Source organism: Eptatretus burgeri, chromosome 1 (assembly GCF_056783735.1).
Source record: "Eptatretus burgeri isolate ZD-2024b chromosome 1, Ebu_testis_v1, whole genome shotgun sequence".
Classification (NCBI taxonomy): Eukaryota; Metazoa; Chordata; class Myxini; order Myxiniformes; family Myxinidae; genus Eptatretus; species Eptatretus burgeri.
This window is the reverse complement of record NC_140961.1, coordinates 129,510,083-129,525,082: the sequence shown is the minus strand read 5'-3', so window position 1 is coordinate 129,525,082 and position 15,000 is coordinate 129,510,083. Positions and strand designations below refer to the sequence as shown.

Sequence of the window (15,000 nt, the reverse complement as noted above, 5' to 3'; positions counted from 1 at the left end):
ACGAGCAAATCGGGGATGCAGAAGGAGGTGCTACGAACATGGCATGCTCTAGGATTTACAGCTGTGGAAGGAAATTTTTGTTGTCAACACCATAATGTTGAGAAAGTGTTTGAACAACCGGAAGGGGCTCATCACATCGGATATCACAAAGGAACTCTGCAGAGCTTTGCAAATAAAACAACACTTCCACTGTCTATAAAATACGTGATGAAACAGGTTTGAAATGGCCAGACGCTATTCCTCTGGCACTGGTGACAATTAGGTGAACGGTAAACAAGCAGGCGCAGCGGATTGTCCCCACATGAAATACTGATGGGGAGACCGATGCGAGTGCCGGTAAACGCCCCATTAACACTGAAACAAATGGACATACATGGGGAGAGGACAATGATTAACTTCTGTGCTGCTTTAACAAAGGTTGTCAAAGAATTTGATTCGCAAGTCAAACAAGCGCTACCAGAATCAGCTACGGAGGAACACCATTGAAATGAGAGCGAGAGATGAACCTTCAGAGTTTAGGCTTTATTCCATTTGATTGGAGCCGCTTCTGTGGGCACACCAGGAAATACAGGTTCAGCTAGGAGTACATAAGCAGTAACGTATACATGTGCAGTTAACCATTGCAGACTAAATCCGCGTAAGCACGGAGTTCGATATAATCTCCATTCTCACCAGTCAATGAGCACCTTCAGTTAACGAGCATCAAGTGGACAGCCGATGTCAATAGCAATGCCCCGGGGACAATCACTCGTGCCGCAGAGAGACATCCCCTTATACGCGAGACGCACAACATGTGATCCCGCGTCATGTCCCTCGATTCACGTTAATTCACCACATTCTCCCCACCTTTAAAATGTAACTAGGGGCCCATCTTACACACCATGATTGCTTTAGCACTATAGGAGTATACATTTCAAGCAACGCGGACTAATAGATCTACAGAAGCATACATGCCAAGCAGTGATTATTTTGAGTTGTAGGAGCATGGAAATGAGCATCGATATATGATATAATGGGCATATAGGAGCATGAGCAGCGAGAATGCCGATAATCCCCTTTACAGATTGAGTCGTCGAGGGGGCCTTATTCGTCGACCTCTCCGGGAGTAAACGGCAGTTTCACTTGAGGGAGACTCCCGATCCTCTTGGTGAGCCTCGACTTGTGCCGGGGATGACTCCTCGATCGCTCTCGGGTGGAGCGCGGCAGCCCCGTCGCCTGGCGGAGTTCCTGGGGGGGAAATGTCAGAAGGAGGAGTGCCAGAAGGTGGTGTACCGGCGGGAGGAGTACCTGAGGGAGCCAGATGGCGCACCGACACAGTGGTCTCCCTGCCATCCGGGAGCCTGACATGAGCATACTCTGGATTAGTGTCAATGAGTTCGACCCCCTCCACCAGGGGTTCATACTTGCTTTGTCGTACCGGGCGTTTCATGAACACTGTACCGGGGTGGGTCAGCCAGTTGGGCACCGTTTGACCGTCAACATAACGTCGTTGGTGAGTAAACATACGTTCGTGAGGAGTGGCATTTGTGGACGTGCAGAGCAAAGAGCGTATGGAATTCAGAGCGTCAGGAAGAGTAACCTCCCATCGCTCGGGGCCCAGTCCTCTCGATTTCAGCGCCAGAGTTACGGCTTTCCAAATTACTCCATTATACCGTTCCACCTGCCCGTTTCCCTGTGGGTTGTAACCCGTCGTTCGACTAGTTGCTATGCCGTGCTCTAATAGGAATTGTTTTAGCCCGGCCGACATGAAACACGGCCCTCTGTCTGAATGTATGTACGAAGGTCTCCCAAACATAGCGAAGAGGTCAGAGAGACATTTTACGACAGTGCCCGAGGTCATATCCGAGCACGGAAACGCGAAAGGGAACCTTGAATATTCATCAACAACGGTGAATATGTATCTGTTGTCTGTTTCGGTCGGTAGGGGCCCTTTGAAGTCGATGTTTAGTCTCTCGAAGGGGGAAGTAGCCTTGATCAGTCTGCCAGAAGCCGCGCCATAGAATCTGGGTTTTAGTTCAGCACAAACAGGGCATGAAGCATTCATTTGTTTAATATCTTCAACAGAATAGGGAAGATTTTGTCTGCGTACGAAATGTGCCATCCTGGTTACCCCTGGGTGGCACAGAGACACATGGAGGTCTTGCAAAGCCTGACTGATTGTTGCCGAACTGTAGACCCGGGAGAAGGTATCTGCAGCAGGGTTTTCTTTCCCGGGCCGGTAAACAATGTCGTACCTGTAGCAAGCTAGGTCTATCCGCCATCTCATAATTTTTTCATTCTTAATTTTCCCGTTATTTTTCCCATCAAACATGAAAGCCACGGATCGTTGGTCCGTAACGAGCGTGAAGTGGTTTCCCAGTAAATAATGTCTCCATTTACGCAGCGCTTCGACGATGGCGTACGCCTCCTTCTCTATTGCCGAGTGTCTCTGCTCGCTTCTAGAGAGAGTTCTCGAGAAGAAAGCGACCGGCCGCCCAGACTGATTAAGTGTAGCAGCTATGGCGTGATTTGAAGCGTCGGTCTCCACCACGAAGGGCACCGAGCTGTCGATCGATAAAACCACGGACTTACTGATATCATCCTTGAGATTGTGGAAAGCTTTTACGACAGCGGCATCTGGTGGAAAGTTTTTGCAATGCACTAGGGGATGTATTTTCTCGGAGTATTGCGAAATCCATCTTGCATAGTAAGCGAACATCCCGATCACCCGGCGCATTGTTTGCAAGTCCTGAGGTGGTGGAAGCTCACGGAGCGGGCGCAATCGCTCAGGATCAGGCTTAATTGTGCCGTCGGCTATTGTGTAGCCGAGAAGGTCAATTGACCTTGCCGAGAATACGCATTTCTCGTAGTTGAGAGTCAGATTATATTTTCCAGCAATGCTCAAGAATCTGTCCAGATTCCTATCATGTTCCCTCTGATCCCTACCGCACACTGTGACATTATCCACGTAAACAAAAGTGTCTTCGAGGTTTTCATCTGAGATGATGTCGTCCATAACCCGTTGGAAGCAAGCTACTCCATTCGTGACACCGAATGGTATCCTTCTGAACTGGTAGAGGCGCCGCCCTGCCTGGAATGCAGTGTACGGTTTGTCTTCCTCTCGGATGGGAATTTGATGATAGGCGCTTCGCAAGTCGATGGTACTGAATACCTTATAATTGGCCACGCGTTCGACCATCTCATCTATGCGCGGCAGGGGGTAGGCGTCGAGTTGGGTGAAGCGATTGACCGTTTGGGAATAATCGACAACCATCCGTTTCTTATGGTTCTGACTGCTGGTTACTAACACCTGTGCGCGCCATGGCGAATCGCTCGGTTCTATAATTCCCTCCTCCAGTAATCGCTTGGTTTCCGAAGTGATGAAATTCATGTCAGCAGTGGTATATCGCCGCGATTTGATCGCTATCGGTTTGCAGACCGGCGACAAGTTAGCGAACAGCTGGGGGACGTCACCTCCGCGGTGGTCAACGCATTTAAAATTAGACGAGGCTTGCTTCCTCCAAAGGGTATTTCGACGCTCGTGTGCTGCTTGAGGACATTATGACCCAGAATTACGTCTGCGCACAAATCACGAAGCACCAGCACCTTTACATCCCGATGCGTGTACCCTTTTACGTCCAATTCAACATTGCAGTACCCTCGTACGCGGGATTGTAGTGAGGTGGCGGCCATGCATACCGTATTGTCAGTCGGGTGGATTACCCATTTCCTGCCCTTCACTAGCGAGCTGTTGACGAAACTTTCAGAGCTACCGGTATCAATCAGTGCCTCAGCCATATGCCCGTTAATTCGTACGTTGATGATAGCCTTGGATAGATTCCCCGGGGAGGCTGCAGTCAATTTATTTTGCGAGTAGAGAGCCGCAGAAGTGGGTTTATTTCTCCTTAGAGTAGATTTACATACCCTGGCATAATGCCCTTTCTTGTCGCAATTCATGCATGTGGCATCTCTGGCGGGACATTTTTGACGAGGATGCCTTTTGTACCCACAAAAGAAGCATTTACCAACCGGAGCAGTTGCTGAGGAGTTTGACGAGGTCTGGGTATCCGGCTCCTCGGGTGTTTCTCCATCCCTCATGTCTGGCTGTGTCTGTGCCAGTGGGGTTCCTTGGGTTCCCATCGTCGCAGCGTTCATGAGCAGCATCGGTGTCCCAAATGACTCAGATTGCTGCTGAGCCGTATCCATCGCTCGAGCCTGATCGACTACCTTGTCAAGAGTGGGTTGCGCTTTCTCTAGTAAGCGTTGCCGTATGTGGGCTGATCTGAGTCCTTGGATGAATGCCTCCCGGGTCGCTTCCTTTCGGTGTTCCTCGGCGCTTACCGCACGGAAGCTGCAGTCTTTTCCCAGCTGATTCAGAGCTTGCAGGAACTGATCGATTGTCTCCCCGGCTGCTTGCTTGCGTGTGTTGAGAAGATGTCGTATGTATACCTCGTTCTTGGGCTTCACGTAGAGCGCCTGCAGCACGTCGATCGCTGCTTCGTAAGTGTCGCACCCCGAGAAGAGCCTGTACACGCCGGGCGAGACATGATTCACGAGAGCGGCAAATTTGTCAGCTCCCTCCGCGATGATGGTCAGATAGTGTGAGAAGGAGCAGAACCAATGTGACCATTTCATTTCTGTGTCAGTCGCGTTCGGGTCTGCGTCGAACCTCTCTGGTTTGTAGATCTTGTCCATCTTTGGTTGAGAGAGCCGAGAAAATCAAATGGAATAAATTGAAATGAGAGCGAGAGATGAACCTTCAGAGTTTAGGCTTTATTCCATTTGATTGGAGCCGCTTCTGTGGGCACACCAGGAAATACAGGTTCAGCTAGGAGTACATAAGCAGTAACGTATACATGTGCAGTTAACCATTGCAGACTAAATCCGCGTAAGCACGGAGTTCGATATAATCTCCATTCTCACCAGTCAATGAGCACCTTCAGTTAACGAGCATCAAGTGGACAGCCGATGTCAATAGCAATGCCCCGGGGACAATCACTCGTGCCGCAGAGAGACATCCCCTTATACGCGAGACGCACAACATGTGATCCCGCGTCATGTCCCTCGATTCACGTTAATTCACCACAACCATGGCATCCAGCCCGGTGACTGGGTGTACCATCAAGGTGTTCAAGCGGAAGAACGCCCTGAAGGCATATTGGAACAGACCCCACCAGGTATTGTTGGTTACCAACACAGCTGTCAAGTGAGAAGGTAAGCCAAGATGGACTCGCACATCTCACTGCAAAAGAGCATGCAAGAAGTCGTAAAGGGAATAGAGGAAACCCACAAGTGGGAAGAACGTTACTGGGGGTTCATGACATATGTTGCAGTGCTTCTGATTGGCATGTGCATAAGAATGATAATATAGATGATAACAGACAGTGAGGGCATTATGGGAAGGCCATGGAGAGCAAGATGTTTGGTAGGTCGAGAGCAGGGGAAACAAGGAATGGGTCGTGACAGGGTACGCAGGGCAGAAGAAGGTAAAGATTGGGATCAATTGCATGAGAAAGGCATGTATGGCATAAACATCTTATGACCCTGTCGCACATTTACGCAATGAAGGAAAATAAGGCCATCTTCTATCTTCTCATCCAAACTCTCTCTTCCTCTTATGTGGTGACTTCAATTGTCATCACGCCAGTTGGCTAGGTGTGGGTACCTCTCTCACCTGCCATGGCACCTCAGCAAAAGCTTTCTGCGACTCATTGGGACTGACTCAATCGGTCAACTTCCCGACCCGGATCTCAACCAATGGTACTCCATCTCTTCTGGATCTGATTTTGACAAATTTCCCTGACAATATCTGCTGCTCTTCCTTCGCTCCAATTGGTTCTTCTGACCACGTCCTTGTTAAAGTGGACATCTCTCTGGCTGTTATCAGAGAACCACCTCACCGCCGTCGAGTCTGGCATTTCACTCAAGCCGACTGGCAGGGTCTCCGAGCAGCCATCAAACTTACAGACTGGTCTCCTATCACTACTTTCTCAAACATCAACTCATCCTGGGAATTCTTTCAAAGAAACTTGCTCTCCCTCATGCACAGATTTATCCCCTCTCGTGTTCAGTTGTCTTACCCTTCCTCCCGCCCTTGGTTTACTGAAGCTTGTGGCGAGGCAGTTGTCCTGAAACAACTTGCCTTTGCCTCATGGAAAGCAAACCCAACTGAGGGCAATCTCAGTTCTTTCCACAAAGCTCAGAACAAGTGTTTATCTACCCTCAGGAGAGCCAGAAAACAACATCTTTCTCATCTCAAGTCTGAACTCTCAAACCTCTCTCCCTCCTCAAAATCCTGGTGGCGTTTAATCAAATCTGTTTCTGGTGTATGTTCCCCCTCCATCCCCTCCTTTACCTCAAATGGCCGCACTGCTGATTCCACACGTGATAAAGCTGAATGTCTAAACTCGGTGTTTGCAGCTAAATCTTGTGTCCTAAACCCATCACTATCTCTACCCACTTTACCCAGTCGCACCCAACTGTCCCTGGACTCTGTATCCTTTTCTCCTGACAAGGTGGAGAGCTTGCTTTCAAACCTCGAGTCAGATTCTGCAACCGGTCCAGACGGCATCAGCCCACGTGTCCTCAAAGCCTGCTCTTATGCTCTTGCTCACCCTCTCTCTGTTCTATTCACCCTCTCATTTGCCCAAGGTCATCTGCCATCTGCTTGGAAATCTGCTAACATCACTGCCCTGCATAAAAAGGTGCAAAAACAGATCCCTATAACTACAGACCAATCAGCCTTCTCCCAATCATCAGCAAGGTGATGGAATCCATCATCGCCTCAGATATGAAATCCTTCCTCTTCTCCAATGGCTTGATTTCCAATCATCAATTTGGTTTCAGACCAGGTCACTCTACCCTGGATATGCTGCTTCTGCTCTCCCATCAATGGATGGAGGTCCTCAATGCCAGACAGGAAATCCGAGCCGTATCCCTGGACATATCACGTGCTTTTGACACAGTCTGGCACCCTGCACTACTCACCAAACTCTCTTCCCATGGTATTCAAGGCCATCTCCACTCATGGCTCGCAGACTTCCTCTCCTGTCGCAGTCAACGTGTGGCCCTAAATGGAGTTCTTTCATCCCCTCTTCCTGTGCAGGCTGGAGTTCCTCAAGGTAGCGTTCTGGGCCCTGTTCTTTTTCTGGTTTTCATCAATGATCTCTCGGACTCTCTGGAAAATCCTCTATTTCTCTTTGCCGACGACTCCACCCTCTGCCGTACCATCTGTCATCCCTCAGACCGGCAAGCAGCAGCTTCTTCACTCACTGCAGATCTGGATAAAATCACAAACTGGTCCAACACGTGGAACATGTCTTTCAATCCAGACAAATCTCACACTCTCACTATGTCTCTTCGAAAGGACCGTTTAGAAAACCCCCCCATCCACTTTCTCAACAATCCTCTGGAAGAAGTCTTTTCTTTCAAGCTTCTGGGTCTCACTATCTGCCATGACCTTTCCTGGGAAAGTCACATTTCCAACCTCGCCTCAAAAGCCAGTCGCCGACTGGGAATCCTCCGTCGTGCTAAGTCCTTCCTCGGCCCTCTTGAGCTCCTGACCACTTACAAAGCTTTAGTCCGTAGCCTGATGGAGTACTGCTCTCCCCTCTGGGCTGGTGCTCCTGCCTCCCACCTTTCTCGGCTTCACGGTCGAAACCAGGGCATTTAAGATCATCGGCATCTCCCGCAATGAAGCTGAGTCTTTGGGCCTCTCACTCAATCACCGCAGGTTGGTCGGTGGTCTTTCTGGCTTCTACCGACTCCTCTCCAGCCTTGCCCCCCCTGCTCTCTCTGCGATTTGTCCCCACCACATTTCCACAGGGCGCTCAAGGTCCGCCAACAACCCCCTTCTGGTAAAACTACCAAAATCACGAATCACTGCTCATCTTCACTCTTTCATTCCTCTTTTTTCCCGCCTTTGGAATAAACTTCCTCACTCTATTCTTTCCCATTCTTCCCTCCAGGCTTTCAAAACAGCTGTTCACCACCACCTCTTATCTTCCCCCATCCAAATCCTCGATCTTTTCTACCCCCGATAATCCACCCAAGCCCACTTCCTTCATTTCTCCTACTTTCCTTCCTGAAAGTCCCTGAAATGTCCATCTTCTCTTCGCCATGTTCCCCGTCCCATCCCCATCCCTCTCCCTTCCACAGTTCACCTAATGTGTCTGTTCCCCACTGTTTTGTCCCTTCCACTCCCGCCCCTCTTGTCTCATGCCTCCTTGCTGTGAGTTGTGTGTTAGCTCTCATACGAGCCTCGACCAAGGTATACAAAAAAAAAAAAAAGGCGAAGTGTTGGACATGTGCCCACCTCCCGCACTCATCACGAACAAGACTGCCGTTAGTGGTGATCCCATTTGAGGAAATTTATTATTGCAGAGCCGAATGGTGCCATAATTACATGGCAGATAACCAGCAGGACATAAATGGGACATATGCTGAGGTAGCATCAAACAGTACATATCCATGATGTGGTACAGCATGTGAGGGAGGTGGCTGCAAAGTGCCATGATTGTTTTAAGGGATGGGAGTTCGTATATTGGTTAAAGGGAGTGTTTGGTGGATGGGGAACATGGATACTCCACATATTGCTCATTGGACTCATGATATTTGGTGCGATCATCATCATAGCATGCATAAGAGCAATAAGTGTAACAAATTTGTATTTATTTTTTGTTCCTGGGTAGTGTTATTTCCTAATTGGTATGCCTCAAAAGTACAGAAAATGGCTATTATTCCCCTCAAACTTTGCTTTTATGACACGGAGAGTGATTTTTGAGACCGACCCACCAAAACTGCAAAAAAACCAATGTCAACCGCAGAGTGACCCGTATCTTGCCAAAAGGTGACCACGTGTGACTTCTTTAAGGTCACACTGAGGTGAACAGAGCTGCTATCCACCAGGAGCGACTCCTTGAGGAATATCTGCCTACGAGAGATTCCGATGAGAATCGTTCTACAGAGTAACCATAAAAAACATATGCGTTTGCCTCATAACGTCACCAAATGACGTCATAATGTCTCAAGCTTGACATATCTTGAAAGCACTCATCGAGGTGTTCAATTTGAGGTATTACACGATATAGTACCTAAGATTTCAAAATTTGACCTTGGGGTCAAAAACTTTCGACCTCCAGCGCTAACCATGAAGGTCAAGGCCGATCACCACCCAAAATTAATCAGCTGAGGGCCAGACCATGAACTATATTCCTATGAAGTTTGAAGACGATCCAATCAAAATTACTCAAAAAATAAGGGTTTCGTCGACTCCCCTGATTTGCGACAAAGTGACCGTGACCTTTGACCTTGACAATTTTATGCGCTGAAAGGGACCTCTATAGGACTCTGATATGCGAAGTTACAAAAATTTCCAATGATAACTGTGCTCTGCAGAGTGATCGATACGTGATTACAGACAAACAAACAAAATAAAAATAAAAAAAAAACATACAAGCTGACTAACATATCTTGCAAAAACTTCGTTTTGGCAAGATAATAAGGTTAGTGCAGCTATGCTCGGCTACCCGTCACTGTCTGTTTTGTCAGGTTCATTCATGTTTTCACGTGGTTGCGAGCTTGTCATATATAAAGGTGACATACTGGCAAGAATGCACCTGCCATCACGTATCCGGACCTTCCTTCATCCATCCATCCATCGCCCCGATGCCACACTGCCCTGAGCTCCCTGTACCCACTCCTCCGGAGTGAGAGCAGCCATCTTCAGGAGAGAGCAGCAAGTCAGAGAGTAAGGAAGACATTGTAGATCCAGAATGCAATTTCACAGGTGGAGCTGAAGAGAGAAACCCATACTACCCCAAACAAAAAGACCTCAACGACTTGATCAGATATCTTGGTCCCACCAAGTCCAATGCCGAGCATCTGACGTCTCGGTTCAAGCAGTGGAACTTGTTGGATGAAAGTGTGCAAGTTGCAGATCAGAGGAATCGCCACGAAGCTTTTCCAGCTTCTTCACCAGTCAAGATGGATTCTGCTTCTGCCACAATGTGACTAGTCTGTTTGAGGTGATCGGAATCGCCTGTAACCCGAACGAGTGGCGCCTCTTCATTGAGAGCTCATCCAGGAGCCTCAAAACCATGCTGCTCCAAAACAAGGAAAATTACCCCTCTCTTCCACTGGCTCACTTGGTGCACCTCAAGGAGGATTACAACAGCATCAAGTCCTTGCTGAACACCTTGAAGTACGAGTACGGCTGGGAGGTTTTCGGAGACTTCAAAATGGTGGCATTCATGATGGGTCTCCAAGGCGGTAGGACCAAGTTTCCCTGCTATCTTTACCTTTGGGACAGCAGGAACACCAAGGCGCACTACCACAGGCTGGACTGGCCACAGCGGACCGAGTTCTCCGTGGGGAGCAACGTCAAATAGGAGCCACTGGTGGACCCCGGGAAGGTGCTGATGCCACCAATGCACATCAAGTTGGGCCTCATGAAACAATTTGTCACAGCTCGAGATAAGGAATCGGCAGCTTTCAAGTACATTCAAGACTTCTTCCCTAAGCTGTCTGAGGCAAAGGTCAGAGCCGGTGTGTCTTCGTCGGACCATAGATAAAGATGATCATGGAGTGCAAGGAATTTCCCAAGAAGCTCACACGGGTGGAGAAAGCAGCTTGGAACAGCTTTGGCGCAGTGGTATTGGGCTTCCTGGGCAATTACAAGGCCGAAAACTATGTGGAACTGGTTGAGACTGATGAAGAACTACAGCACCATGGGCTGCAGGATGTCCCTCAAAGTCCATATCCTTGACGCTCATCTTGATAAATTCAAGGATAACATGGAAGCGTACTTGGAGGAGCAAGGCGAGCGCTTCCACCAGGATATACTGGACTTTGAACGCGGTTACCAAGGGCCGTATAACCAGAACATGATGGGAGACTACATTTGGGGGCTGATTTGTGAAAGTGGTTTTGTGTATAATCGTAAATCTCGAAAAACTACTCACTTATAAATCTTTTGTGGTCATTTTTGTAAAATGTAGTATAAATACATGTTAATTTTGATTCATATGTTGTATTTTTTCTGACTTTATGCAAACGAAAAGACACTTATTTGACCATTCTCTCATTGAAAATCACTCTCCTGGTCACAAAAGCAAAGTGTGAGGGGAATAATCGCCATTTTCTATACTTTAGAGGCATAAGCAATTAGGAAATAACACTTACCAGGCCCCCTCTAACAAACGGACGCCAACGTTGTCAGACGGAATGAAAACCCGTCATTCTTGTGACAAAAACAGCTAAAATTAATGAAAAAGCGGCCGAAATTGAAACCAACACAGTAATTACTGTCGCAATAGCAAATATAACCGAAACCAACATGTTTATTCTACACACAAGAACGGTCGTGACGGACAGATGAACGGTCAATCCCAAAATAGAACGGTGGGGAATGGAAGCAACATCGGTTATTTCCGTCGCGAAATGGCGGAGACCGAAGTGAAAGCGATTCATTCCGGTTACCATAACGCGGAACACATGGCGGCTTGAAAAGTTCTTGAAGTTATGGTAAGTTAACTTTAACGTAGTCTGCCTTGAATATATCATGTCTGTTAATGAAAACCCGTTTGTGGTACGGGATAATATACAAGCAGCGATAAATGCGCCCTCTTGACTTAATGTGTGGCTGACATTTCATGTAATTCGTGCCCCCGTGCTGCAGCGATCAGTGACGATTGATCGTTTATATTTGCAAGAGGTAAAATTTGATAGTCATAATAAATTGCAAATTCCAATAAAATAACAAAGTTAATATGAAGTAAAAACTGGAAAAAGATCCCATACACGATCCCCTATGTTGAACTGGGCATACACAACTAGCGATCCTACACTCAGGGGCTCGAAATACAGGCAAACCAAACATTATCATCACAACAAAATTCGGTTTAATAAATTGTTAAAACTACATCAGGTACTACCCACTATATATTATCTATATTAAAGTTATGTTTGAGGCACAAGCACTAAAAATTTACATACCGTAACAGGTCGTTCTACTCCATCCGCCATCTTGTTCGCACTACAGTGACTGGAATGAACCGCTTTTGTTTTGCTCTCGGACGTTTCGCGACGGAAATAACCAATCTTGCTTCCATTCCCCACCAATCTATTTCGCGATTGTCCGTTTTTGTGTCCGTCACGACCGTTCTTGTGTGTAGAATAAACATGTTGGTTTCAATTATATCTGCTATTACGACCGTAATTACTGTGTTGGTTTCAATTATATCTGCTATTGCGACCGTAATTACTGTGTTGGTTTCAATTTCGGCCGCTTTTTCATTAATTTTAGCTGTTTTTGTAACAAGAATGACGGGTTTTCATTCCGTCGGACAACGTTGGCGTCCGTTTGTTAGGGGGGCCTGCTTACTACCCAGGAACAAAAATTGCGTTACATAGTGTAATGGGTGTGTGTGTGTGTGTGTGTGAGAAAATTTGCCACAGTGCCAACGATGGTGGCACATGAAGTTTTCCTGAACCGACCATCTCTGACCAACTATGGCAACCATGAAGATTCAGAAAATCCAGAAAATGAAGAACCTAGTATAAAATCGAGTCGAGACACCGCATCAGTGGGATTTTATGGAAAATACGAAAGTGCAGACACTAGTGCCCTTGGGACTGACGAAGGCCCTTTTGAAAGAATTCAACAATTGTTGCTAAAGAACCAAAAACAGATGGATGATTGTGATGAAGGGATGTGGGACAATAAAGATATCAAAAAAACCTGAAGGGGAAAAATAATTTGAGCGGCTTGTTCAAATAAAAGCTGATTAGTATAATTGAAATATACCATCAGAGATGGGGAATCCCCCGCCATTGAATGAAAAGGTCATACATATTCCAGATAATGAGGGAGGTGAATTGGAAACAAGACACCATTTGGTCATCATCGCAAAAAAGTTCCCCAGGGGTGAGGAACGTAGCAACCAAAAATAATTGAAATCAGATAAGTGGTTTTCCATTTATTACAAAAAACATTTCTTTCAAGATGGCCGCCCCAGTCGGCCATCTTGGATCCGGCTACGCCCAAAATCAATAGGGTTCTTCCTTTTCAGGTGGTACATGTGTGACCCAAATTTCAAATCGATATGGCGAAAAAACATTTTTTAAGATGGCCACCCCAGTCGGCCATCTTGGATCCGGCCATGCCCAAAATCAATAGGGTCCTTCCTTTTCAGGTGGTACATGTGTGACTCAAATTTCAAATCGATATGGCGAAAAAACCTTTTTCAAGATGGCCGCCCCAGTTGGCCATCTTGGATCTGGCCACGCCCAAAATCAATAGGGTTCTTCCTTTTCAGGTGGTACATGTGTGACCCAAATTTCAAATCGATATGGCGAACAGTTTATGGATAAAAACTGCCTTTTTACAGGGATAAAAAGGAAACTGCCTATTGGATGTACATTTTCGGTGTGCACAGGGTTCGTTTCTTCCAGATCGCCTGGGCACCCAAACTCTGTGGAACGAGACAGCACAGGGAGGTGGTGGCACCCGAGGGTTGCATCCACTCGCAAAGGTGTCAACCCACCACAGAGCGCAAGTCTGGGTGACGCGGTAGAAACGGGCCTGCCACTAGCCGGCGACAAATTTAAATTTCTGTAGGTTTATCCTTACAGAACAAACCCTGGTGTTGTTATGTATGAACAAAATGGGGGACCGTGGGGAATTGAATTTATAATGAGGTAAAATGCCAATTAGCTTCAGTTAGTGCTTTGTGAAATAATTTAATAAATATATGCTGGGAAAGCTCGTAGGGAGGTAGAATACACACATTCCTCTGTAGTCATAAAAACCTTGTAAAACCTGATCTCTTTCCAGATGAGCAGCAAGGAATCAAATACTTTCACCCGGGCACAATAAGCAAGGTCCGATAACAAACCGTTTTTCATCTTTTGTTTGTGATTTTACCTTACAAAGTTCCATCTGTTGTTTCTCCAAGAGGCCTCGGTTTGTTCAATTGAATTCCTTTGATGTATTAACCACGCCCTGGAGGGATCACATATATACACGCTATACTCAATGTAAGTTTAAGTTTTTCTGTTCGAGATATTGCTCCAGGCTAAAAAGCTTCCTCTTGTGCACAAGTGTTTGTCTGATTTTTTTTTCTGAATAAACAGCTTAAACTGAAACAAAGGTTCTTTCTGTCTTAAGATGGCCAAAACTGCCACGACAGTTTCCTTCCTGAAGAGTGGGCAAGCTATCGTCGGCACCATGAACAAATTACAAATTCCTGCCCTGACCAGCAGAGGTTATTGCCTTAGCAGCACAGCTGTGCCCTCAGCCAATGAGGCTACCCCACAGCCTTATGCTGCACATGAATGAAGAATAATAATCTCTCTATATATTGGCATATATTTCTTGAAAGTAGTTGTTTGAGATAATAAAATGTTAGCTTTTGTGAGATAGTAAAGTGACATTGTACAACTTGTGACAACAGATTGCTACTCTAACGGTTTTCAATGTGACTAACCTGTTGACATCTTTGAACTTCCTGTCAAGGTAACAAGGGATAGAAGTATAAACATGGCAACACCAGTTTTACCTTGAAATGTAAACAATGGCATGAGTTTTTGGATGGAAATAAAATGAAAGTCGCTTGAGGATTATAAACTTATAATTCTTCAAAATTCTGCATCGGACTGCCGGACAAGCTACAAAAGAAAAAAAAACCTGCAGGTGGACAACATCACTGCACAAAACTTCAGCATCGTGTCAGTTTGTTTAAATGTGTTCTCAAATAAATAAATAAATAAAAAGTCCACATCAACCTTTAACAGCCCTTTTGCTGTACGTACTTGAGATTAAAAAAAAAAGTGTTGCAGTATTTAAGTTGAAAAAAAAGAAGTTGAAAACAAAAACTGAATCAGAAAAATACACCCGTGTGCGAGTGACGGTCATCTCTGCGAGAAAAAAATCGTCATTTTGCAACTGCATGAAGCAGTTTTCGCAAAATTCAAAGTCACGTGACTTGTACGTATTCAAAGATATCGGTATTCTTTTGAACG

At 46.3% G+C, this 15,000-nt stretch overlaps 1 protein-coding gene across 1 annotated transcript in view; it reads right to left on the bottom strand.

The window, feature by feature from the left end:
• Positions 1–348: 348 nt before the first annotated feature.
• LOC147035406 (uncharacterized) overlaps positions 349–15,000 on the bottom strand; it is a 15,215-nt gene continuing 563 nt past the window's right edge. Inside the window, exons 1-4 of the mRNA XM_085867610.1 lie at positions 11,974–15,000; positions 4,903–5,221; positions 3,454–4,777; positions 349–354 (exon numbers count right to left, since the gene is read on the bottom strand). The exon at positions 11,974–15,000 is cut by the window's right edge and continues 563 nt beyond it. Coding sequence (XP_085723736.1) covers positions 349–354; positions 3,454–4,674 — 1,227 coding nt within the window. The 5' untranslated portion in view covers positions 4,675–4,777; positions 4,903–5,221; positions 11,974–15,000. The remainder of the gene's footprint in view (positions 355–3,453; positions 4,778–4,902; positions 5,222–11,973) is intronic.